The sequence below is a fragment of the Podarcis pityusensis genome, assembly GCF_964106645.2.
Source record: "Podarcis pityusensis genome assembly, chromosome: 3".
NCBI classification, from domain to species: domain Eukaryota; kingdom Metazoa; phylum Chordata; class Lepidosauria; order Squamata; family Lacertidae; genus Podarcis; species Podarcis pityusensis.
Window position 1 is genome coordinate 45,550,686 of NC_138026.1, and position 27,799 is coordinate 45,578,484.

General features: G+C 43.1%; 1 protein-coding gene across 1 annotated transcript; it reads left to right on the plus strand.

The window, feature by feature from the left end:
* FHL5 (four and a half LIM domains 5) lies at positions 1-27,496 on the plus strand. Its single transcript, XM_080997542.1, has 6 exons — positions 1-250; positions 11,813-11,992; positions 16,893-17,067; positions 21,706-21,875; positions 23,468-23,654; positions 27,112-27,496. Exons 2-6 carry the CDS (start codon positions 11,834-11,836, stop codon positions 27,261-27,263), a joined length of 843 nt encoding a protein of 280 aa, XP_080853668.1. The 5' UTR covers positions 1-250; positions 11,813-11,833; the 3' UTR covers positions 27,264-27,496.
* Positions 27,497-27,799: the final 303 nt, after the last annotated feature.

Sequence of the window (27,799 nt, forward strand, 5' to 3'; positions counted from 1 at the left end):
TCCTCCTACATGCTCTGTGTTTAACTCCCAACACAGACAGTATATGACAAAACAGCAAGAGACCCAGCTGTTTGAGGTCTAAAGGAAACAGAGTAATCTTCTTGGCTGCCTACTGCAGAACCAAGGAATCCCATAGGAGACAAAACAGGTCTGGCAGGCTTTGCTTGTTTCTCTTGGATCCCTTTCTCTGAAAATCTACAATCTTTCCTCATCCTGTCCAAGCATCAGAAGAGGCAACTGGTAGAAAAATGTGAGTATCTGAGTAACTTACATTCTCTAGCTCTTTAATATATGAAACTTGATGATTTAAAAAGTTGTTCACAGCAATATCAAAGATATTCTCACTCACAGCTGCCATAATGAGAGAACATAATGGAGAATTTCAGGTTCCTCTCCTCCCTATAGTTCTGTATGTACCGTATGAAAGTTAAGATTTCGCTATATGGCCAAAGAAAGGAACTCACATGGGGAATAAAGAATGGATGCACATTTTAAACTTGGGAGAACTAACCGGTATTAAGATTTGCTGAGAGATTATGTGGGTGGTAGTAGTTCTAACAGAAGTTGCAGTTTGCCTACTGGCTAGCAGGTCATACGTTGTCAATGTTGTGAAATTTGGGTTACCTGAAAATTATGAATCATACTTATTCCTATTATTAAATGTTCTATGTTGCCTGTGTGTGTGTGTGTGTGTGTGTGTGTGTGTAATTTTTCAAAAAAGTCTCCATATACTATTTTGTGCTGCCAATATAACAGCAAAATTAACGAAGCAAATTCAAGCAAACTCAGTTACTTGTACCAAAAAAGAAAAAAACTGAAACAGTTGTTTGGAGGGGTGGTGTGTCTGCTAAATGGTATAATTCTTAGAGTAATTAAAGTAAGTTAAAGTAATTATATTTACAGTTCACCTGCCATTTTCTCCAGCCTACCCTTCCATTCAACATATCTGTTATGCAAAGAAATATTATGACGTTTTTCTCAGATTCAAGTCCTCCATGCGCTCCATGGGGCTTAGTCGCACATAAATGTGCAAAATAATGTAGCCTCCTAGGCTATTGTCAGTGAAAACACATAATAAAGCTACAGTCCTAAATACACTATCTGGAAGAAACTTCCATTCAAATGGAATGGTACATCAATGTGTTTAATCAGATTTATAAGGCATGTTTCATTCCTTGTTACTCAGCTCTTTTCTATTGTACTTTCCACCCTTACTTTTTCTGGCCGCATGAGCCTTTAAATCAGTGCTGGCCACCCATAGTATTTTGATCCTTTTGATCAGTTTGTGCTTATGACTGTGGATGTGCTAGTGGTGAGAGAGGTCTGACACAGGAGTCTCGCCTCCACCCCATACAGTGGCAAGCTCAGCCACCATCACTATTCCTAATGCCCTTATTTCCCCAACATTACCCCACCCCGAATCAGCAAATTCCCTCACATTAGAGTCAATGGGGAAGGGGGAAATGGTTCATTCCAACCTGGTTGCAATGAGTCAGCAGGGCTTTCAATGTGGCAATTTCTTCACCATGTATGTGTTCTCATTCTCATTGCCCCTCTCATGTATGTGTGTACATGACACACAATGTGTGTACATGACACACACACAATTGCTATGCCCATCTTGTATCAGTAAACATACAAAGGAAACTTTCCTATAACTGAAGGTCATTTTATACTGTACTATTTAAAATCCCATACTCATTTTGCATTAGGAATCTGTCTAAAACTATCAATTAGGATGGTGAAGCATTGGAACTGATGCCCCGCATTATTTTTTCTTCAGTCTTCCTTGTTTTAACAACATATTTTTTCCCCAGCTGTTCACATACTTTCACTGAAAAGAAGACCATTTTCTCACATCTGGTCTGTTCCCATCTGATGTTCGTTCTCGTATTTTTCGTCATACCATACGATTGCTTGACATTTCTTAACATATCCCCCCCCCCCCCCGAGCTGGCTGGAACAAATCTATCCATAAATCTGTTACCACATTGCTAAGAATTTCATTTTGCTGCCATGCAGGTCACTAGGATTGAGGCTGCGTAATCTGTAGAAATCTAAAGAAAATGTTTGCTTTGTGACATTGACCTAAGGAAAAAGCAAGCTTGTTTGAAGATGGCTCTGATCGTCAGTGACCTATGCAATACTCAGTCTCCCAATTTGAGGGTCCCAACTGCTCTGTGTGTTTTGTGTGTGTGCACAGAACTCTTGAGCACCCAAGCATTCCCATTCACTTAACTGGGAAGGGACAGTTCTATGAATGCATCCATTTGCCAGCTAGAGACTCTGCCTCTCACACTGAAGTGACTGGGGAAATCCTGGTTGCTCTATAGGCTTCAGAGCCTCTATGCTTGTATGCAATATTCCTGTGATATGCAGACTTTTATTGTATGATTCTTCAAGATTCTTCTATCAAGACTAAACTCATGGGGGAAGACAACAACATGAAAAAGTAACGATGCCAGCATAGTTAACAGTCAGCTATCAGCTATTAGAGGCAAGAAGCCTGCCAGATGAAAAGAACAGCGTCTACCTGAGAGTTCTCAGAGAACTCAAATGTGAAATTGCTGATCTTCTAGCAAAAATATGTAGTGCTACTCAGGTCACTCTCCATCTCTAAGGACTGAAAAGTAACCAATGTAACACCAATTTTTAAAAAAGGATCCAAGGGGGTTCCTGGAAATTACAGGCTGGTGGAATATAATATTAAAAATAAAATATGCAAGCGTATAAGTATTTATTTGTTTAGATGCCACGCATCTGACTGAGTTACCCCAGCTACTCTGGATGGCTTCCAACCATTATAAAACCACAGTAAAACATATATAAAATATATAGAAGAACAAGCCTTGCTGAAGCAAAGCCAGCATGGTTTCTTCAAGGGTAATTCTTTCTCATATAACCTATTAGAGGTCTTTGAGAGTGTCAGCAAGCATATAGATATTGGTGATCTGGTTGACGTAGTGTAACTGGACTTTCAAAAATCTAGGGTTCTGTTTTTCTTTACAAAACTAGGTCAAGATTAATAGAGTGGGAAAGAAGACCACCAAGCAACCTTTTAAGGGCTTTACACTATTTGGTATATTATGCTCTATTTTTGTAAGGTTTTATTAGGTCACCCAAAATGATTGGTTCATCTCAAAAATATTTTTTAAAAGCAGCAGTCTATTTTTAACAATTTGTAAGGTAAAGGTAAAGGGACCCCTGACCGTTAGGTCCAGTTGTGACCGACTCTGGTGTTGCGGCGCTCATCTCGCTTTATTGGCCGAGGGAGCCAGCGTACAGTTTCTGGGTCATGTGGCCAGCATGACTAAGCCACTTCTGGCGAACCAGAGCAGCGCACGGAAATGCCATTTACCTTCCTGCCGGAGCAGTACCTATTTATCTACTTGCATTTTGACCTGCTTTCAAACTGCTAGGTTGGCAGGAGCAGGGACCAAACAATGGGAGCTCCCTCCGCTGCGGGGATTCGAACTGCCGACCTTCTGATCGGCAAGCCCTAGGCTCTGTGCTTTAGACCACAGCGCCACCCACATCCCTTTCAACAATTTGTAAGTTTTGTTAAAATGGGGTTATTAGGCTTTAAAGATCAAAGGCATGAAAGAGAACAGACACTTGGAAATGGATTAGAATTGTCACAGAGCAGGAAGGATCAAGGATGCTCGACACAGCCACCTTAATGCTGCAGCATCCTTTGGATTTGGAACATCTAAATCATGGCAGCAGATGCTAGGAGGGGGCTGCATTCTAGTAGGTTGCTTTGTTAACATGGCAATTCTAGATCTGATATAAAAGGTTAGAAAGGCTGAGAACAATTGATCAGATGGGCTACTGACCCAGAATAATATTTATAGCCACTGGTTCTACACATGTGTAAGCAACAATTCAGTGACTCACTGTACATTCGCTGTGTTTGGAAATAAGGCAGACAATGAAAGAACCAGACAACCTTTGTAGTCCATTAATGTGCGTAGCACCAGGTCTTTGGAGTCTTTCTTTATCTGATTTACTCAAACACAAAATATAGCTTCCAGCAAAATTAAAGTTAACATGTTTCTCTAGAGATTAAGATCAAAGCAGTGGAAAAGATTCTGTTTCAACAGCATGATGTTCGCTCCCTTATCTATAAACTGGGGGTTGGGGGTCAGAAGACAGCAAGTGTAGGGAGATGTCTGTTAATCATTTTGATGTGTTGTCTTAGAGATTGTCCACACTTCCACTTGTTTCGTTTTTTCTTCTGCTTGTTCCATGCTTTTTAGGCACAGGTCTGAGAGGTTTTTCATTTGCCCCACCACTTTCCCCAAGGAAACTCACTGTTTACCGCTAAATCGGAGCAAATGTCAATCCAAAAAGTCATACTTGCGACAGTTAGGCAGAAAGCAGAGGGTTTTCTCAGGACAAGCTGCAGGGCAAACAAACAAACACTCACACCTGTGCCTAGAAAGCATGGGAAAAGCAGAAGTGTTGATGAGTCCTTCAAATCTTATACCACAGAGCCTTTAATGAGTCACTCACTACTCCCTGTTTTCTCTTGAGTCTCACAAAGGTTCAGGGAAAGGTACAAGATTGGACCACTCCACAGGGGTGCCATTTTAGATTACAGTAATAGAGTGGACAGAGCTGCAGCAGGGCACTCCTTACAGGGCAGACACAAGCAGCATTCCGTGTTTCCCATTGCTTATGTAGTCAAAACAGCCTCACACACTCAAGGGTGCAGGGAGGTATTTATAAGACCTAAGAGAGAGCCTTTAGGTTTGCATCAAAACAAACAAAAACTAGGGAGGAATCAGGGGAGAATTCACCACCACCACGACCCCACCTAAGTATACATGGTGGTGTGCTCCTAGTTGTAAACCTCACAACAAATTTGTAAGTGAAGTCTTCCAGAGAAGAGGACTGGGGTTGAAAGGAAGTGGCTTTCCTAGCTAACCAGTGAGTCCATGGAAGAGACAAGATTGGAACTGAGGAGCTTCTGGTTCATAACACAGCCTCTTAGCCAGTATGCTCCATCAATTTCATATGACCTACTTTCTTCCCTTTTCCTTTTTAAAACCAGGACCATTAGTTCTCCTCACTTGGTATTGTCTATGCTGATTGACAAGGGGCTCAGCAGTTTTTCCAAGCCCTTGCTGCAAATGCTGGGGATTGAACCAAAGATCTTATGCACACAGTACCTAACAGTGTAAACTCTTAAGATGATCTTCCTTAGGGGCAATAGTTTAATATTCCACCACTTTGGTCCCTCAACTAACTTGAGTGCTAGTTTGTGTTCCCCATTCGAACATCTATCTACCCCCCTCTTTTGTATGACTTAAAAGCAAATGGGCTATAGTTTTCAGCATAAGATGCTCACTCATTTCTGGGATTGCTTTGATGGATTGTATTGTCGGTCATTTTAGATAGCAGGCCATTTGACACAGTTGTAGACACAGCAAATCACTTTGACACGAAGTTTTGTAGTATGCAGAGACAAGGAATTTTCCACTGCTTGTGCCAAATAAAGTAGTCACTATTTTTGGTCTGAGATCAGCATTCCATCCTCCTCCTCTTCTTATACTCCTCCTCTCTGACATTCCACAAACCCTGAGGGAATACAATTAAAAACTCAAGAGTTATCAGCCATCCACTCATTTTTAGCAGGAGAGTCTAATATATTAGTTACATGTTCTCATATCTGTGTGTGTGAACTGAGGGCTAGATAATAGTTGGTATTTCATAAACTATTCTATTCCCAAACCAGCTCAACACAGGAAAAGTGGGTGGAATAATCCAAGCATTATATAATTCAGAAGTTTTTCTCAGCATTAAAAATCATTTACAAACCCATGCTGGTACATATTGATTTTGCCCATAGCATTCCAACTTCCACCACCCACCAAAAGGCTCTTTTGCATATGCCCTACTGAAATGAGTGGGATCTCCAGTGAGGCAGCTTTCGCCCAGCTTGTGCCTTCTGGATGTTTTGGACTCCCAACTCCCATCAGCCACAGCTGTTGGGAAATGGAGTCCAAAACATCCAGAAGGCATCAGGTCAGTGAAGGCTAAAATAAGGTATGTGGGGGGGGGGGGAAGCCTAGTGGATTGTGCGAGGTGGGTCAGATTTATCTTGGCTACGGCTCTGCTCATTTTGATCCTTCAAGGTTTTCTTCTCATGAATTACTCTGATTTATTTGCTTAGTGGACTGGAAAGGGTTGTGTGCATGATTAAAAAACAAAAACAGCAGCTTCTGGGAGCCAGACATCATGAAGGGTAATCCTTGAAGGAGGGGTTCCCTTGGCAAATGGTCACCAATCACCTATTGGTAGAAAATCCTCACCTCCTTTTTCCAAAGCACCAACCACTTGTCTGCTGCATCCAGGGTGTTGCTAATGTATAGCACCATGTTCCCAGATTGATGCTATGTGTGAGGGTATGTGAATCATAGCAGCTGTAGCTACATAGTTGTGCTTGGAACAAGGGATGCATCCACATGGTGACAAGATAGTACACTAGTGCCATATCTAGGGCAGAGTGAGGCAGTCACCTCAAGCAGGTGACTTGGGGGTGTCATGAACAGGCAGCAAATTGTTAGGTTTTAATTTGTTGTCACATTTTTACTGCCAGGGACAGGCCTATGGGTGCCAGCATCGCTTGAATGGACCTGGGCACATTGATTTGTAGGGAACCAGAGGTGGCCCAAGACATTTTGCTGCCTGAGGTGGAACAGAAAATGATGTCCACCTCTCCAGTCTAAGTACATGGTTCCCAAGGCTCTCACTCCTCCTCTTTGGAAGTAAAACATACTGTAACTAAAAGCTAAGTCATGGACACATTGCTGCCCTTCATGATACAGAAAATTAGTCATCTGCCTCTGCCTAACTGTAGAGTCAGTCCTGTTGGGGAGATGTGATTTGAGGTTCCATCTGAGGAAGCAAATTATCTTGGATTGGCCCTCTTCCTTTCCATTTTGTTCTATACTGGTCAGCACTAATTTCTTGTTTTCTAGTACCCACAAAGGGGCTCATTTTTTAAGTATACAAGCTACTTTACACACATTTTCTCCTAACTTTTCATCCCTATATTTTCTTACTCTTCAACCAGTCTCACAACTGGGGCAACATGCATAGAGTCCTTTCAAAGTCTGGTATTCAGCTCAGAGTAGAGCCACTGAAATTAATTTAGGCATATTCATTCCAGTGGTACTACTCTGGGTAAAACTGAGTTGAATTCCCATCAATGTGATTAAAATTCTGTCAAGCACTCATTTAGGAACAGGGAGCTGAATTCAGTTCCCTTTCCTTCTTTCCAACCAAACACCTGATCAGCTGATTTAAAAATAAAAATCTATGCATGTTGCTTTGGAGCCACCATTGTGGCTCAGGACCAGATCTGAGGAATTGGAGAGCTCTGATTCTGAAGTCTCTTTCCACCATTTGGGGAAGGAAATCTCATGAAGCAGGAAGCCTCTAAAAGCCTCTAAAAACCAGTTGGTGGGAATCATGTGGAGAGACTACTATTGTACTAAGATCTGCTTTCAGACTTTCCATGATCATCTGGCTGGACTAGGTTGGTCTTCAGCTTGATCCAGCAGGGGTCTTCTTAAGCTCTTTCATTATGCTGTGTTGTTTTTTAACAAAACAAAATGTTAACAAGGCACTGAAAAATGAACTTGACCATCATGAAAGGCACTGCAGAAAGTAATTGGCAGAAATATAGCTCTGCTGTGAAAGGGAAACAGTCGGGTAAAGCGGAAAGTTCAGGTTGCACACTGTCATCAACCATGTCAAATATTGCATCCTCACCACAGGTAGGACAATAGCACTACAGTCCATACCTGAGAGGATTGTGCTGAACTTGTGGATACTTTCTCCGAACCGGAAATAAATTAGCATCTTGCTAATTGAATCTTGCTGGCATTTTCCTTGTTGAATGGAAACAAAGTATTTAAATTGCAGGCAACAGGAATGATAATGGAATGTAACACTTCAAAAATAATTCACCTGGATTCACTGGAGTAAATGGATGAATTGTATTATCAGATTTAAAAGCTAAGTTTGAGTAGTATATTTCTTTCTTTCTGTCTTTCTTTCTTTCTTTCTTTCTTTCTTTCTTTACCACACATGAAAAGCTTTTCATTCTATTTTGTCTAGTTTCAAATAAGATACCATGAGTGCAATGGCAAGTTGGTAAAATTAGATTTTATGTAAGATACTGGATTTGGGAATTGTAGGGTTTACCTGGATTGTTGTTGTTTTTAGTTGCTTTTAGTATTCCTTTATTTTTAAGACAAAATCAATGAGAGAGAGATATACATATGGGAAAAGAGGCTGAATTAATCTGACAGATACCTTCTTTGTATGTAAAGTAGATCTATTTTATCCTGACACTTACTGGTAATAAAATGTTTTTCGGGTGGTAAAAAATGTTGAAACACACAGAGGATTTCTCTGCAGTCTTTCTAGTCGTTGGGTATGTTTCACCAATATTTTTACACTTGAACACCCATTATCTGGTGAATGTGCCATTAGGTGAGGACTTGCATATGTGAAAGAAATCAGCCCCCACAGAGCACTGCTTTCTGTTACCTGACATCCCTTGCACACAATGTTGTGCCCATCTCCCACTGAGGCAGTTAACCGGTTCAGCTGAAGGACGCAGAGGTTTGCGTGAGCCAGTAATGAGATGTCAAGTAGTGCCAGTGCCTGAGTGAATCAGCCCTGAACTAATGCCCTTTATATTTTTACACACAGCAGCACATACACGCTCATGCTCTTTATAAACAAGACTGAAATGGTTGGGTTGAACTATTTAAAGGTCAGACCATTACAGAAAACCAACTGGCCAAGTGGTCAGGCTTTCCACCATGGAATTGTTCAGTCTGAGTTGATGGAAACCTGGTGATATTTTATTTCTTGCTGCAGATTCTAGTCTACTTGAGAAAGCCTTTGATCTCAAGTAAGGTTTCCTGGCATTTACTTGGCCAACCTGGTGGTGGGTTGGTTGTCTGAACTCATCCAAACCCACCCTCAGTTTCTGATTATGCCGCCTCCTATGATTCTTGGCACCAAACCCATTACTTGCAGCTAAATAAACAGTAGCAGATGTCAAAAGCACTCAAGGCTGGTATTTTTCTCCTACATAAGTGCTAGTCGCTTAGTGTTATTCATGACATATTGACTCATTGCTTTGGCCAGAATGACATCTCAAAGCAAAACTGGGCATGGGATTGCTTTGGTCAACAGAACTCGAGTTATTTTTGAATTCCCTCCTTCCAAACAGTGGTCAATTATGTTGCTTATAAATGGACCAGGGGTTTAATCACTGATAATTACCCACTATTTACTTGCCATCTTTACATGAACATCAGGACACCTGCAAACTATGTGACAAAAAAATTAAGTTGTTATTGGTCATTTTCCCCTTCATGACGCATAGACTAAAATGATAAAAGTGTCTCCACATGTTAACAGTGTAAGCTACTGCATAATGAAAATCACTTTGTTTGACATTATATTCTACCCCATTTCTTTAAACTATAGAAGTAGCTTATCCCAGCTATCAGTAGGTTAGGTAGTTGTTAATGGAGTTAACTTGGGGGAGGGGGGCATGGTGGGGTGTCCCTCACCACAACCCTGTGAGGAAATAGTTTGAGGGTGATTGACTGCTCCAAGGTAAGCAAATGAGCTTTTTGGATGAGTGAGTCTGAAGACCTGGTTTTCCTGCATCCAAATGCAACACTCTAACCACCACACCACACTGGTTCTCCTTTTCTTCAGATTTGGGAGCTAACCATTTGGGGAATAGCCATAGCTTGCATATGCAGTACATTCAGAAGGTTCCAGGTTTAATCCCTGACATCTTCAGGTAGTGCTTGAGTAGGGCTGAGAGAGACTCCTGCCTGAACCCCTGGAGAGAACTGCCAGTCATTGTAGACAGTACTGAGAAACCTGGACCAGTGGTCTGACTTGATATAAGGCAGCTTCTTATGTTTCTGTGTTGAGAAGCGGACACTACTTCACAATACTTACTTTGCCACACAGATATTGGGAGGGAAATCACCACACAGTGGCTCTTTCAGCTGAAATACCAGTGCTGTGTGGTTCTACTTCTGTAACACAGACATTTTCTCAACCAATGAAGCTTGTTTATATATCTTTATCTATATCTATATCTGCATGCAAAGAGAAACCAGACTTATTTACCTTGGGACATGATTTTTCACTTTGGGCAAGAAAGAAGCTGAACAAATTCCCAGACCAGTCCATGGGCCTGAGGAAAGAGACACCAAACCTTGTAGGGAAGAGGTCATAGCTCAGTGGGAGAGCACATGACCTGCATGCCTGGGGTCCAGAGTTCAATCCACCCTATCTTCACTTAAAGGATCTTAAATGGGCAGAGATCTCCTTTTTCTAACCTTGAAGAACACTGTTAGTCAGACCCGACAAACTGGAACTAGATGGACCAGTCATCTGATTCACACTATAAGACAGCCATGTATGTTGAGACAAAATAATACACCACATTACGGCCTGTGATTCAGTATATGGAGCTGAATATAGGAATTGGGAGCTGTGCGTAGCATAAAAAAATTAACCAATACTTTTAATACTCTGGGTTATCCTTCTCATTTAGTTACTACATGCTGAGACATATATGCTAGGAAAGTGTTACTGTCGTACCAATGATATATAATTTTCTTTTCAAAAACGGCTTGAAGGATTCCCCCACTCCTCCATAGTTCTTCTCCGAGTCCATAATAAACCATGCACTCTTGACATGAGCTGCACAATAACATGAATAGAGAGAGAATTCAATGAATCCAGCAGATGTTTAATGGTCAACTTCACTGGGAACTCTTTGGCTTCTGATCTCCCTGATTCTCAGGAACCATGTCCTAATTTTAGTAAAGTCCTTCTGGGTCCAATGGGCATATAACAAACCAAAATAGCTTGCCTACAAACCTGAGAAGATTTTTCTGCTGTATCCTGAACTTTTGAGTATTTATTCAAATGAGTTTTCCAAGCACAGAGGGATGAGCAGAATCAGGTTTCAGGCTTGTGGGATTGGCTTTGTTTTTTTCTAGAATCCTAGAATTCACTGACTGGAGCCAGGTACAAAAGACATACTCTTTGGCTGTGTACACATTACTGGTGTTTGCTGTGACTCCAGAGCACTCCTACCCCTGGCTTTTGAGTCCGTGTACACATGGTGTTACCCATGATGCAGAGGTATCCTGCAGTTTCTTGAGAAACATTGCTGTTTGGTTTGTTTCCACCCAAACCAGCTTCAATCTGAAAGGAAAAATAAGCCACATTCACTTGACAGTTAAGCTGAGGTATGTACACTTGAGACAGCCATTACACATGCCAGAGGTGCCAACTTGCACCAGAGATTGGGGGGGCCCAGCGAGGTGTGCTTGTGATGACACATGTGTGATGCCACGTCACTGGGAGGAGGCTGAGCATGGCTCCAATGGCTGGTGGCTCCTCTCTCATGTTTGGCCTCCTTCCATGATAGGAGGAGGAGGAGGAGCTGGCTACTGAAGCTATGCCACACTCACCTCTGCACTCAGCTTCCTCTCCCGCTCCCAAAAGATATTGGGGGCCCCAAGGCAGCTCCACCCCATGATTTGACGTAATGCATACTCTGTTGGTGTAGATTTTAATAGCACTTTAAAAAAAGATAATCTGCATATTATTAGGTGCTGTATTGACTGACTTTTACTTCATAGGAGATTATTCACAAAGACCTTTTAATGCAAGGATGTGGAAATTCTGGAGAGTCATGTGTGCTGCAGTTCCAAAGACTCATTATAGACAATTTTCTCCCTAGAAACATCAAGAAAAATTGAAAATGGCAAGTGATCAGTCTGCTTGCTATCACTGCATGGCCTCCCTTTGTGGAAAGAGATACGCCACAAAAGAAGACAATGCTTACTGTGTGAAGTGCTATGACAGCCTGTTTGCTAACATCTGTGAAGAATGCAAGAAGCCCATTGAATGCGACTTCAAGGTAAGTGTTGATTTGTTTCAGAAGCAACACTGTTCCAGTGTTATTCCAAGCTTTGTGGAAATAGTACATATAGAGATCATAGGGGCACATGTGTTACCCTGCCTTCAGTGTCCCAGTCGGTTCTCCCCGTCCCAAACCAGGAAAGCCTGAAAGATATTTCTAAGAGCAATCAGCTGAATGTTCTTAGAAACTTTCCTGCAATTGGGAAGCCTGCAGTGATCGTGAGGGTGGGATCATAGGCATGTTCAGCTGAATGCTGAAAGAACGCTGTACCAGTGGCGTAGCGTGGGGGGTGCCAGGGGTGCCAGCCGCACCGGGCGCAACATTTGGGGGGGGCGCGTTTGGCCGGCCCTCCTGGAGGAAGCAGGAACCCCACTGTCCTCGGACCTCCTCCGAAGGCTGGCGGTGGGGCGGAGAGACCTCCTCCCCGCGCCAGCCTTCGGAAGGCTGCTCCGAAGCCTGGCGGTGAGGCGGAGAGACCTTCTCCCTGCGCCAGCCTTCGGAAGGCTGCTCCGAAGCCTGGCGGTGGGGCGGAGAGACCTCCTCCCGTCGCCAGGCTTCGGAAGGCTGCTCCGAAGGCTGGGGGCGGGAGGAGGGCTCTCCGCCCCACTGCCAGCCTTCGGAAGGCTGCTCCGAAGCCTGGCGGCGGGAGGAGGTTTCTCCGCCCCACCGCCAGCCTTCGGAAGGCTCCTCCGAAGCCTGGCGGTGGGGCGGAGAGACCTTCTCCCCGCGCCAGCCTTCGGATGGCTGCTCCGAAGCCTGGCGGTGGGGCGGAGAGACCTTCTCCCCACGCCAGCCTTCGGAAGGATGCTCCGAAGCCTGGCAGTGGGGCGGAGAGACCTTCTCCCCGCGCCAGCCTTCGGAAGGCTGCTCCGAAGCCTGGCGGTGGGGCGGAGAGACCTTCTCCCCGCGCCAGCCTTCGGAAGGCTGCTCCGAAGCCTGGCGGTCGGGCGGAGAGACCTTCTCCCCGCGCCAGCCTTCGGAAGGCTGCTCCGAAGCCTGGCGGTGGGGCGGAGAGACCTTCTCCCCGCACCAGCCTTCGGAAGGCTGCTCCGAAGCCTGGCGGTCGGGCGGAGAGACCTTCTCCCCGCACCAGCCTTCGGATGGCTGTCCTGAAGACTTGTGGTGGGAGCAGTGGCGTAGCGTGGGGGGTGCAGGGGGGCCTGCTGCACCTGGCGCAACATCTGGAGGGGGTGCGGAAGAGACTCGAGTGCTAAAATCCACGGGTTAGGGGGCGCAAATTACTTGCCTTGCCCCGGGTTAGGGGGCGCAAATTACTTGCCTTGCCCCGGGTGCTGAGAACCCACGCTACGCCACTGCGCTGTACAGATCTTCCCACAGCCAGGCACCTTTGGCCCAGTTGGGGCCTTCAAATACCTAAATAGAGCTACACTTTCCACATGAAGCAGAGTTCTGGGTGTTTGCTGAATGCTCAAAATCAGCAGTTAACTATAGAAGCAGTTAAAAAAAATATTTTATTTATTTACTACTATGTAGTTACTAGGAAGCAGTCAGGTCCAGGGGTCTGGCCTCAGGCCTGCTACCTTGAAAACTTCAGGATTCTTCCTCCTAGCAAACTTCATTTGCTCATGCCTGTCATGTTGGAAGTGACAGGAAAGAAGGAAAGGGGCTCCTCATTTATTGAAAACCACCCACAGGCTTAAAAAAATGTTTTAATTCAACTCAGACATGAATCTATCATGATCAACAACTAATGATTGTGAGCCATGAAACTATGCTCCTTTTCTGACATAAGTGTGGGGCAGCAGATGAAGTAGAGACTTTGTTTGGAGGGGTTCTGACTGCTCCTGTGTTGCTTGTGACTCGCCGCTGCCCAATATATAGCACTAGTATTCATTCTTGTTAGATCGGAGATGAGGTTTGAATGGTGAACTGACTGAAGTGCTTGTCTACAGAATAAGGCTGAAGCATTGATATGTACACCAGATTACCTGCACACAAACACACACACCCAAATCCATAGATCGGTATAATGCATCCATAGATATAGACAGGAAGGAACAAAAACAAGAGAGTATATTATTATTAGTTGGGTGGAGGGGTAGGTTGTATGTCTGAGCCTCCTTCTAATTCCTGGACCCAGCACTGATTCAATTCCTGGCATAGCCAGGCTGGCTTCCTGGTAAAGTACTGGCCCACTAATTATGGGCCATAAGCTAACAAGTAAAGGTAAAGGTAAAGGGACCCCTGACCGTTAGGTCCAGTCGCGGGCGACTCTGGGGTTGCGGCGCTCATCTCGCTTTATTGGCCGAGGGAGCCAGCGTACAGCTTCCTGGTCATGTGGCCAGCATGACTAAGCCGCTTCTGGCGAACCAGAGCAGCGCACGGAAATGCCGTTTACCTTCCCACCGGAGTGGTACCTATTTATCTACTTGCACTTTGACGTGCTTTCGAACTGCTAGGTTGGCAGGAGCTGGGACTGAGCAACGGGAGCTCACCCCGTCACGGGAATTCGAACCACTGACCTTCTGATCGGCAAGCCCTAGGCTCTGTGGTTTAGACAACAGAGTGGCAAATGGGGGGGGGGGGGCTATCTCAACTCGCTGGTATGTAGAAAGACAAAGGCCAGAGGTGAGAGTTGATTTTTGTAAGCTAGAAGCTACAAGTACGGCTGCAGACAGGGCAGCTGGGAGACAGAACCATGGAATCCAAGGTTGTCGCTATGGGAGAAGCAAGACCCCCTTGGGGTTTTAATGCTGTGAACCCCTCTGTGTAGGCTCAGGTGGTATATATGTATAAATAAAGCACATATAAAATAACACCACAGTCTCCACTGTCCCTCATTCCAAAGGAAACACGAACCCTGGGTAAGCATCTGGAACCCCTGGGATTTTGCACTGCTCAGAGATTGGGGTGGTGCGCAACAATATAACCTGTGACATTAAACTTCTGCAGATAAATGCAGGTTTTTAATAGTTTGCAGGCTCCCTACAGACCCAATGGGATGGGTTTCATCCATCATCTGAATTCAGCAGCTTAATATAGAGATTTTAAACTGCATTAACCCTCAGAATAATGTCTTCTCTTCTTTAATATCTGGGTTTAAAAAGTGGGGGGGGGGGGGGACCCAGTTAGTTGTATTATTTTAACAATTCATTCCAGAGAGATTTCCTTTTCTAGCCTGGGCTTAATTCAACTGATAAGATCGAGGGAAACCTTAAAATAAATTCCACTGACAAATAACCAGTGAAAAATGACTTCCCCTTGGTCTGTATTACAGACAGCCTCCCCTGTAACTGCTAAGATTCGCAGGGAAATAAATGGCATTCATCATTTTTATGTAATAACACTGTCTCCGCAAGCAAGATATCTCAAGAAAAGATGTGTTTGGATTAAAATATTTTATTCGCCAAATGACAACTTCATTTTGTTGTTTATCTCCTAATGCCTCCTCACTCATCACAGAAATAGCATCTTAGTGGCAAATGGGGATGATCAAAAGGAAACAAAACTTCACATCTTTGGGTTTCATCTTTTCTCTCAGAACTCAGGCAGAACTTTTCATGAAAACTATGCACACCACAGTGGGATGTGTGTATAGAGATTTGTTCCTCCTTTAATTCCTCATAAAGCACAACTCTGTATAGGAAAAATAAGAGTATATTAAATGTATTGTACACAAAATATCACAAAATGACATGTACTAATACTCTGATTGGTATGAGATCTCTCTCTCTACACACACACACAGTTTCTGGTCAATCTTGAAGTGATATATATAATCCTACAAATTACGGTACTATTCAATGTCTCCGCATCCGAAAGTTCAACTATATTGTACTGAAGTCCAGAGTGTAGATTCTCTGTGTTAAATCTTGTAGTTGAAAAACTGTATGAGGAGGACTCCAACAACGAAATATCCAGGTAAAATCTTGGCACCCTTCATCAAGGCAGTCTAAGTACATTGTTAAATGATACATGACATGCTGTAAATGACTCATATAATACAATCTTATATGAACCCCCCCCCCCCACCTAATATGATCCAAAATATTCAAGTGTTTCACTTATATATGCAGGCAACTTAATGCTCAACAATTAGGTCAGCTCCCACCTTGCGAGGGCACTCAGCCCCTGGTGAAATGCTGACTCGGATACTAATTCTCCCGGGGTGGAGATTTAAAGGGACCATAGCATTCCATCACACTCTGGGATAGCATACAGTAAAAATCACAGGAACAACTCACAAGAAACTACAAACTACTCCAATCCAGACTGAGATTTAGACCTTTGGGGATGACTGTATTCAGATGGAAAATCCATCTGACTTCCAATTGCAACATAACTTTTCTTACATCCGGTCTGCTGTATGGGTGTGATTTATACACTTATATACATACGTACATGGGTATGACTCTCCATTCTATACGAATCAGGATTTTAGAACGTATGTCCAGAATTAGACACAAAAATTTGGAGGCACCTATGGTACAAAGCCACATACAACTCACACTGGTGAGGAGATAGGCTTTGGGTTCTACAAGACAATATACAGCCCATTTCCCTAGCACAAATAGAAGAGTCAGTTTTGCCTTTCTTACTCCATTGACCTGAGAGTGAGTCCCACTGAATTCAATTTTGCAGAGACGTGGTTCAGATTGCAGGCTTTTCCAAACAGTTCCTTTCATCCTGTGCTACCTCAGATAAAGTATGCAGCTTGAGGGTAGACAAGGAAGAAAAGGTCAGAAAACTTCCTCCGATGTGGTTAAACTACAGAATATTCTGTCGCCCTGCAGGTCATTTTTGACAATTATTCCGAAACCAATGGCTCATAGCGCCTTCTGATTTGATTGTATCCAACTGGTGGTTTGGAGGCGGGCGGGCGGTGTTTAAAGGAAGCACCTGCTTTTTATTAACATGCATTCATTGTCTCTCAAAGGATCTTGCTTACAAAGGCTGCCACTGGCATGAAGCGTGCTTCAAGTGTGCCAAGTGCCATCAGTCTTTGGTAGAAAAGCCTTTCGCTGCCAAAGATGAGCTCCTGCTGTGTACAGAGTGTTATTCTAATGAGTATTCATCAAAGTGCTTCCACTGCAAGAGGACCATTATGCCTGGTAAGATAACAAGGAGCTTTTGCTAACGAAATAAATAGGGTCGCATGGCGGTTTTAATTAATTTTGAACACTGGTCTAGTGGAGCTCAATAGGCAGAAGTACGATTAAGGTGAAACTCTCTTCTTTAATCCAAGGGCCTTTTCAGATGAATGCTTCATTTTTACACGTGTTTCACATTCCTTATGCAGAGGCCAGTTTGCTATTTACTGTCCAATTCACCCACCTGTTGCCATTTCACCTTTTGCCATTTTACCTCCCCTTTCTTCTTTTAGCTTTTAGGAATGTGATTAGGTGAGTTTTATGGATAGCTACTTATGCAGATCCACATCGTTCTGTATGTCTTTTTCCTGAAAGATTTGCTTCAAAATGAAAGCTACTTTCCCAGGAGCTGAGCACTCCCCATTGTACCACTCCAGTGGGATCCTAAATATCCTTAAATTTAAAAAGGAAATACACCTTTTTTTCTCCAAAAATGCTTTTGGGTGTTGTACTATTCCACTTGTGACACAAATAGACATTGGGATCCCATAGCCTGGCTGTTTCCTGCGGCAAGGTTTTCTTATTCGGAATCGCAAAACCTTCTTTGTGCCTCCAAAACTTTTTTTTTTTTTTTTTACCTTAAATTCTGGGCATGCCTTTCAGTCACAAAATGGAGTCCCAGGGAACCACTGGCAGGTGGATTCTTTCTCAACTTTTCTTTTTTTGAGCAGCATTTTCAATTACCTCATGGAGGTCAGTTGAGCCACCCATCTCACACATGGCTTGTCGCTCTATTTTATAAGACTGATGCATTCCCCATTGCACTTCCTCCAGAAGAAAAGTTGTGGGGGCTCTGGATCCTATCCGCCAGCTCTGACAATTGTGAGTAACAGGTGCTCTGCCACAGTTCTTTATTCAGCCAGAGCATAGGCAGCAATCAGCAATTCCTGCTATGCAGAGTGGGAGTACAAATTCAGACTTGCATCTGAGACTGAAATGCTGTCACTGAATAATTCAGACCCATTCAAAGCCAGGGTGCAGGCCAGGTGTCCCAAATGGAAATTTTAATTATGTACTAAATTGCCAGATTTGCATCAAATTTTGCCTATACCAAAAATATTAGACAGATGCCCTAGTGCAGGGGTAGCCAAGGTGGGGCCTGCTTATAAGTCACTTTGGGTTGCCTTGGGCAAGAAAAAGCAACTAAGAAATTTAATTAACAACAACAAAACAATAGATGTTGTGAACAACTCCTGTCATCAAAGACCATTTGCCATGTTGCTGGGGCTGATGGGATTTGTAGTCCAAAAACATCTGGCGAATACCATTGACTGTCCCACAGTAGTAGAGCATGCTATGATAATTATTTGTATCATGTCCCAAAATAGCCATTTCTGTGTTACATAACTATTTTGTGGTGGTGCTACAAGGTTGCAACTGGAGAGAGTGAATGTTTTCTAGCAGATGGGCGCTGAAACATTCTGCTACATATAAGCTATTATCCAAACAACTGGCCCTAATTTCTGATTATTTTGTCTAATAACATGCCAAGTTATATGTTCAAGATATTGATTATCTATAGAACAATTCAGAAATCCGATTCACAAATCAATCCACCTTACCAAAATTAATAAATAAATGTTAACACATTTGGCAAGATTTCCTCAGCATGGGAAACAAGTGTGACAGATCCAGTATTTTAAATTTTAATACGCTGGACACTAGTAGCAGTCACACAATTAAATTAGTCTACTTAATGTTAAATCTGTCTAAGCTGTACTTATGGTCCCTTCTGAATAAATTGGAAGACCAATGTGACTGTGGTGGAATCTATGCACATATTTTAAAAAAACACTGTGAAAATGCTTTTTTTAAAAAGTGTTTTGAAAAATATATTGAATTTGCCATAAGCTCACCATCACCATCTAACGTCACATTTGTATAATGCACTTAAAACACACCTAAGACATTATATTTGCAGCTGTATAGCTGAGTCCTGTGAGTTGATTTAGGAATGGGATTTGGCAGCTGAATTTAGAAAACTATGGTTGAAGGTATGAAGCACTGATAGGATAGGTAGCTAGTTTCTTTTAATTCATGCAGCCTAGTCAGATGCAATCAGAAGGGTCACAGAGACAGTGGGCAGTGCAGAGATGTGAGAGCCAAACTACACGTGATACCATAAAGTCTGGCATAGAACCATCACTGGATTTCACAACTTTTCAAAATTTTATTGAGGTACCCATACACCCCCACCATGAGCCCAGTACCAGCCTCAGGGGAACATTTAGGTTGGGGGAGCGGTGTAGGCACAAAGGACTAAGACCCTCCATCTACCCTGTGCCACTTCTCCAGTAAACCCCAGAGAACCCCCACAACTACTAAAAAAATGCAGGGAGGTTTGGTCTCCTGCATTCTTTGTTGCTTGGTTCTGATACAGAGATGTGATGGCACCCTTATTTTTGGCTGCTTGTTTCACAGCAGAGTTTTATTTCAGATTATCGCATATATATGGCAATTTTCCTCTACTACTTATAATCAACTAAAAAAAAAGAAAAGGAGGATAATAGGCTTGCTAAAAATTGTTTACTGGTACAGGTAAAGTGCAGTAATGAAATAATTTGTAGACCCAACATGAAGCTAAAATGGAATAATGCAGTGTTGACACTTTCCAGCATAAGATACGAGAGTCTTGAAAAGGTGCTCAATTCACACAAGCACTGGCTATAGGAGTTTAATGCTTCCCAGGACTTGGAGCTAATTAGAACCTCATTGTTTTCATTATACTTACCCTATATTCAATTACCACTTGTACAAAACAGCTATTTTCCTGAACTGCCTTCCTCCTCTCTGTGTAAAGCTTCCCCTGTGCTGCAATTTCAAACCATGCTATTTCAAGTCCTTGAAGGTGTTAGAAAGTCATGGTTAACTAATGTCTTTGCATTTATTTTCAATAGTCAATTGAAAATATTTTCCATTAAGTGTTATAGTATTCCATTTATGGTAAACTTAGAAAACAGCTCAGGATTAGAAAAACTAGCTGCAAAATGTTGCTGATTTACTTAAGCTCCTGATTTTTACCTAAAACATTGCTGTACAGACCAGAAGGGAGACAGGGATGTCTACACCCAAGGTCCATTTCTTTATTTGCTTCCCTGCAACAAACTCCAATTCACTGAAGCTGTCATCTGTATGTCTGCTCTCATCTACACATGCATCATCATTCGCACATGTGCAATGGCTGTCTCAAATGTACGCACCTCAGTTTAACTCAGTTTAACCGCCTGGAGGCGGTTGGAGGATGTATGGCGGCTAATGGATTGAAGTTGAATCCTGACAAGACAGAAGTATTGTTTTTGGGAGACAGGGGGCGGGCTGGTGTGGAGGACTCCCTGGTCCTGAATAGGGTAACTGTGCCCCTGAAGGACCAGGTGCGCAGCCTGGGAGTCATTTTGGACTCACAGCTGTCCATGGAGGCACAGGTCAATTCTGTATCCAGGGCAGCTGTCTACCAACTCCACCTGGTACTCAGGCTGAGACCCTACCTGCCCGCGGACTGTCTCGCCAGAGTGGTGCATGCTCTGGTTATCTCCCGCTTGGACTACTGCAATGCGCTCTACGTGGACCTACCTTTGAAGGTGACCCGGAAACTACAATTAATCCAGAATGCGGCAGCTAGACTGGTGACTGGGGGCGGCCGCCGAGACCACATAACACCGGTCTTGAAAGACCTACATTGGCTCCCAGTACGTTTCCAAGCACAATTCAAAGTGTTGGTGCTGAACTTTAAAGCCCTAAACGGCTTCGGTCCAGTATACCTGAAGGAGTGTCTCCACCCCCATCGTTCTGCCCGGACGCTGAGGTCCAGCGCCGAGGGCCTTCTGGCGGTTCCCTCATTGCGAGAAGCAAAGCTACAGGGAACCAGGCAGAGGGCCTTCTTGGTAGTGGCGCCCGCCCTGTGGAACGCCCTCCCATCAGATGTCAAAGCGATAAATAACTACCTGACATTTAGAAGGCATCTTAAGGCAGCCCTGTTCAGGGAAGCTTTTAATCTGTGATATTTTACTGTATTTTTTGTTTCTATGGAAGCCGCCCAGAGTGGCTGGGGAAACCCAGCCAGATGGGTGGGGTACAAATAATAAATTATTATTATTATTATTATTATAACCAGGGCTTCTGCAGAAATTGATTTGAAGGAAAGCACATCACACCAGAGTGTTTTTCAAGATGCTGCAGGTTACCTATGGACTGTGGCTGACGTCAAGTTTCCTCAGCTTCAAACACCTGTGTTGGTTGTATACTTGAGGCAGAATAAAGCAGTAATGCTTACATAGACTTAGAAGAAAATTTGTTGAAACAAATATGGCAAACTGCAGAGACCTCCACATGTATTATTATGTCTTTCCCTATCGGACATATTAATACCTTACCTCCCTATATCTTATTTTTATGTCCTTTGATTAGTTTTGAGATGGCCATTTCACTTTGACATTAAAACTTGAATTTAACCATGAGTTTCTGTGCTTGGCTGAACTGGGGCTGTTGTGCTATTATTGATAATGAAGAAATAATGTCCTAACCATACTGTTTTAGCACAGTTTTTAATACAGCATTCCCAGCCGGCCAATAATCTGTCAGGTTTCATGATTGGTTTTGCAGGTTCTCGCAAAATGGAGTTTAAAGGAAGTTGTTGGCACGAAGCTTGCTTTGTTTGCCAGCACTGTCGGCAGCCGCTAGGGACAAAGCCTTTGATTACCAAGGACAACGACAATTATTGTGTGCCTTGTTTTGAGAAGCAATTTGCTCAGTGTTGTTACTCCTGCAAAAAGGTAATGAAGCAAATGAAAAATACTGGGGCAGTGGGGGTGGAGAGATAGGTGATCACAATGAACTTCACTGTCCATTCCACAAACAGGGGGTTGTCATTTGTCCACAAAGGAGAAGCAGACACTCTTGGTGACAGCAGCCACCCTCTGCAATGCACTCCTTCAGATAATTCATGAGACCATAATTACCTTTAAACCCCTCTTCATATTAAGCAGTATAATGTTTGTTAACAAACCAAAAAATATTCTTTCTTACAATGACCCTGATGCAAACATCCTCAGGTTTGATAGAATTCACTGCCAAGAGATGGGAGGAAGCAGATACTCTGAATCTGTTTCCATTGTCAAAATTACACGCGGTGAACAGGTGCGCAGAAGGTGAATGCTAATAGCACCAACAATGCATTAAATGGTGCATTTTACATTTCAGGAGCACCTTATGGGATACAAGATGGGTGCCCCCCCCCCAAGTCATCATTTAGTGCAGCATTTCCCAACTTTGGGTCCCAGCCATCAGACCCAGTGGTGAGGGATGTTGGAAGTTGTAGTCAACAACATTGGAGGACACAAGGTTGGGAAAGCCTAATCTAGGAGGCACAGATGTGTCATTATTGGGAATAAGTCCCATTTGACACAATTAGACTTCTTAATGGACAACGCGGGTGGCGCTGTGGGTAAAACCTCAGCGCCTAGGACTTGCCGATCGCATGGTCGGCAGTTCGAATCCCCGCGGCGGGGTGAGCTCCCGTCGTTCGGTCCCAGCTCCTGCCCACCTAGCAGTTCGAAAGCACCCTTAAGTGCAAGTAGATAAATAGGCACCGCTTTATAGCGGGAAGGTAAACGGCGTTTCCGTGTGCTGCTTTGGTACCGGTTCGCCAGAGCAGCTTCGTCATGCTGGCCACGTGACCCGGAAGTGTCTGCGGACAGCACTGGCTCCCGGCCTCTAGAGTGAGATGAGCGCACAACCCTAGAGTCTGTCAAGACTGGCCCGTACGGGCAGGGGTACCTTTACCTTTTACCTTTAATGGACATATATGAGATTGTACTGTTAGAGAGATAATCATATGAAGGCTTCAGTCCTAAGACCACTTATTAGAAAGTGAACTCCATTGGACACAGTGGGACTTCTGATTGGCATACATTGGATGGTCTTGAAAGTATGCTTCAGCTGTCCATCCACCCATGCAATTCCACAATATAACACCAAGCCAGAGCCCTTCTGTTTAAGTATACCGTATTTCTAAAAATCTCAATGTTGCATTTCCTGTTGGCAGTCCAGCAGCCCCTTATCCATTTCCCCTTTACAACCAGCAGCTGTTTCTGTAGGAATAGTCTCAGAGCCAACCCTGTTGGACATTAATAATAAAAAAGAAAATAATTCTTCTGAGCATGTGTAGAGTGCCTTTTCCCCTTGCTACAGAGACCTGGAGTGACATTTTCCTTGATCGTGGGGTGACTCCAAAGTACGCTGGATATTCAGCATCTCTCTCTTTTTATAAATTAACCAAGGAAGTGTGGTGCTTATTGACCTTTGGTTTTGTACTTAATGCCCAAGTTCAGCATCTGGCTACAAATGCTCCTTTATCATCCAATAGGTGATAACTGCTGGCGGTGTGACCTATCATGACCAGCCTTGGCACAAAGAATGCTTTCTGTGTACCGGATGTGAGAAGCAGCTGGCAGGGCAGCGGTTCATTTCCAAAGATGAACACCCCTACTGCCTTGAGTGCTTCAGCAGGCGCTACGCAAAGAAGTGTGTGGCCTGCACCAAGTCTATTACAGGTAACTGTTGACTATCCAACTGACAAAATACAGTCCATATTTTGATGGTCATTATGGCAGAAGCAAGCCTCCTATATAATCATTGGCAGCATTTGTGCTCCTTATTGCTGACGGATGAGCACAGGGTGCTAAAATTATTTATGGTGAATTGGAGAGCAGTACTATTACCGCAGGACATTTATATGATCATGAGAAAGTGGCCCTGTTGCCACAATTCTTGAGCTGTAATGAGATTCAGGCTCAAACAAAATGTTACGGTACATAACAAAATATTGGCCACATCCCTAGTTCCCTCTTTCGTCTCCGTAAGATCTTGCGTAATTTATTTGCTATCACAGCACCCTGGTTCATATCCAATGCTGCTGTTCTCTGGTGCATGTAGCAGAATTTCCCCCCTTCTGCCCTTTCCCCTGCAGCGCCCTGAATACTCCCAAAATCTGTCCCATGAGATTAGAGGACCCTTTGGAGCAGATTTTGAAGGTGCTTAGAAGAGAAGGAGCAGAAGTCCCATTACACAGGCATAACTCCACACAAGCAGTGCTGAATACACTATTCTATGTTTAGTGACTCTACCAGTGGTAGTCAACAATTGGCAGCTGGAATGGGAAAATACAGGATTTTGCAACATGGATACATTGGACTACATTTTAGGGAGGGGGAGGGAGGGAGAAGCTATACAGTTGCTGCTCATAGCTGTCAACTTTTCCCTTTTCTTGCGACGAATCCTATTCGGAATAAGGGAATTTCCCTTAAAAAAGGGGGAAAGTTGACAGCTATGTTGCTGCTGTCAGCAATGGGTGTCTGCATGTTGTATGAACTACAGTGGTACCTCGAGTTACAAACGCTTCAGGTTACAAACTCCACTAACCTGGAGGAATTATCTTGAGTTGAGAACCTTGTCCCAGGACTTTCGCCCTTTTAGTTTTATTCTGATTGTATTCACTTTAACTGCAAATAGATAGATGATAGATAGATGGATAGATAGATAGATAGATAGATAGATAGATAGATAGACAGACAGACAGACAGACAGATAGATAGATAGATAGATACTAGTGAAAAAACGATTAATTCACCCCGGGCCTTTGGGAACTGAATGGCCAGGGACCCACCAATTGTAAATATTAGATTGTAATTTTAGTACACTAGTTGATGGTTTTAGATTTTTTTATGGCACTGTGAAGCATTTAGTGATGACAAGATGATTTTAATTATATTTCATGCTGCTCTGGGCTCCCAGTTGGGAGAAGGAGTAATATAAAAATCAAATGAATAAACAAACTAAAAATAAACTCACAAGATGGTTATGGAGGATAAAAATGAAGAGGAAACTGCCTATGTTACTCTGAACATCTTGGGGAAAGGTCAAATCCAAGATGAATTCTTTAGGAGAAGGGCCCAAGTTCAGTGGTCAGGGATCTGTCTTACATGCAGAAGGTCCAAGGTTCAATCCCAAGCATCTCCAGACAGGGCTTGGAAGGACACCTTGCCTAAAACTCTGGTGAGCCAATCACTGTAGACAATATTGAACCAGATTGGCCAATGGCCTGATTCAGTGTAAGGCAGCTCCCTGAGTTCCCATTTTGCTGTGAGAATAGCAACACCAATGCAGTTACCATGGTAAGTAAGTGGCGACTCCGAACATGGCCTTGTTTACATCCACATTTTGGGTCAAAGAGTATGAGTGCAAGAGGAAAGGCATCTATTCCCAGCCTCTGAAAATCAAAATAACCAACAAAATACACAACTGTTTCAAGCAAAGCAAAATCTCAATGAGTCGTCCTCCCCTTTCCAATTTCTAGTACACACAAACACATTAAGCAGCAGCTGGAATTGTTTTTAAGGGTGCCATGGTAAGAGTTCACCCACTTCCTGAGCATGTGATCTGGTGAATCCTAGCATTGCCAAGCATCCTATGAAACTCTGGCTGGCAGGTGTGTCTGTTATTCTCTCTGCAGTGAAAGACGTAGAAGGCATTTTCTGTGTGTCATGCTTGAATCATTTAGCCTCACCTTCATATTCCCAGAATTGAAGAACAGATCTTGCCAGAAATAGAACACTGCTTTCAAGATTTGTGCTTAAATGGCTTATAATTAAATGTTTGGCAAACACACAGAGGCTATTTAAAAGTACTCTAAGACCATTAGCTGGATCCTTTTAAAAACAAATTGAATGACCTCTTGTCCCAGTTCTGAGGGGTAACACTGCCAATTAATTACTGATCCCGTCATTCAAAGAAAGAAACAAAACTGATGGGAAATTCAATCAGCCATAACCTTTCTCTCCATTGTGTATGTGAGTTCACACACAGCAGACCCTGGAATTTCTTCTACAGGCATAATTAATTGCAAGCAATTAAGCACCACCTTTCCACAGCTCCATAAAAATGTGCTTTTTATATTTATAATTCACAGTATCCAACAAATATGGTGAACTGTTAAATCCATAGTAGGATAAAGCTATGAGTATTGAACTAGGTGGGCCTTAGGTCTGATCCAGTAGGACTCTTCTTATCTTCTTACGTATACAAAGCAGTGTGTACCTGTGGATATGCATCCTGAATTAAAACGGACAAGACAGCTCAGGGAAGCTGGCTTAAATGTGCACATTGTTGGTCCCATAGTGGCCAATTCTGAATCTCAGAAATATATACCATATTGGCCCGAATATAAGCCTCACTTTTCCCCCTGAATTCCGACCATGAAAAGTTAAAGCGTGGCTTAAATTCGTGGCCTTACAAAAATTGGCTATTATGATATCGCTGCTGAAACAGTGGTAAAATGGAATGGGTATGAGTGCCTGCGGAATTTTAAGGGAGCAGCTCATATTTGGGCCAATATGGCAGCTATGTCAGCATCTATTGTTGTAGTGCATGTCAAAACATGGACCCTTCAGTGAATTGAGGGTGGCCCTAGACACTTTGCTGCCTGAGGTGGAATTGCAAATGGTGTTCCCACAACCAGGCCAAGGTGCATAGTTCCAAAGACCCATCAAATTATTTTGGCGCCATGAGACAGAGACTCCCAAAAGCATTGTCTCCATACCTGGTAGTAAAGAATACAACAAGAATATTACGTATCTGATGTTTTGCTGTGTTTTCATCACAGCATTTCACCTCACTCTACCTAATGGTAGGACTGGCCCTGAATGAATCACATGTGTTCATTGATCCAATTTTTCTCCAGTTTCCATATATTAGGATAACTGAGAGTTTTATTTAATCTGGGAGCCCTCAGTGGACATGACATAATAAGTGGTGAGAGAGTCCTATTTAGATTTTTAGATGGAACTAATTTGCCTCAGTGTATGGCAGCTTCACTTCATTTAGCTCAGGTTTTGACATTTATTAAAGGAAGAAGGAAGGGACTTTGCTTATTAGAGCATAAGTTACTGCCTTTGTGATCTGCTAAAAGGCACTCACAGCCCCACTTTTCATCTCCATGTTTTCTCTTCATAGCTCTCGGTGAAGCCAAATTTATCTCATTTGAGGATCGCCAGTGGCACAGTGACTGCTTTAAGTGTGGGAAATGTTCCAGCTCACTGGTGGGGAAAGGATTCCTAACCCAGCAGGATGAGATCCTCTGCTGCAAGTGCGGGAGCACTGCATAGCTCACAAGACCTGAAAGCAAACCTTGTTAATTTCCGTGCGCTTTAAGTATCACATGCATAATTGCTCAGTGGTCAAAAATCTGTCTAACAAGTATAATTATTGTTCAGTTGTGCAAATTGCTTCCTGACAGCATTTCTGACACAGCTGGCAGACGTCCCTTTCATCCTGTATAACCACTTTAAATAACAGGGTTTCTGCTAGGAAACAGTTATAAAGATATATTAACCTGAAAGCATGTTTGGTTGTTTAACTGATTGGTTGGTTGGATGGATGTTCCTTGTAGTAGAGTGCACTCTGCTGTTGGGAGTGCAAGAGTGTGCAAGCTTGCAACACAAACCAATACTGTGCTCAAATTCTAATAAAAAGAACATACATGACAGCTCTGTTTAAGAAACACCAAAATGAGATTTTTTTCCGACAGCACAGTGTTTATCACTGTCTGCGACCCTTTCTATGCATATGTAGGTCAGCAACGAAGGGTACTGTCAAACAGTAACAAAGTTGTGTGAGGAAAGTAATGGGGATGTTCTGTTTT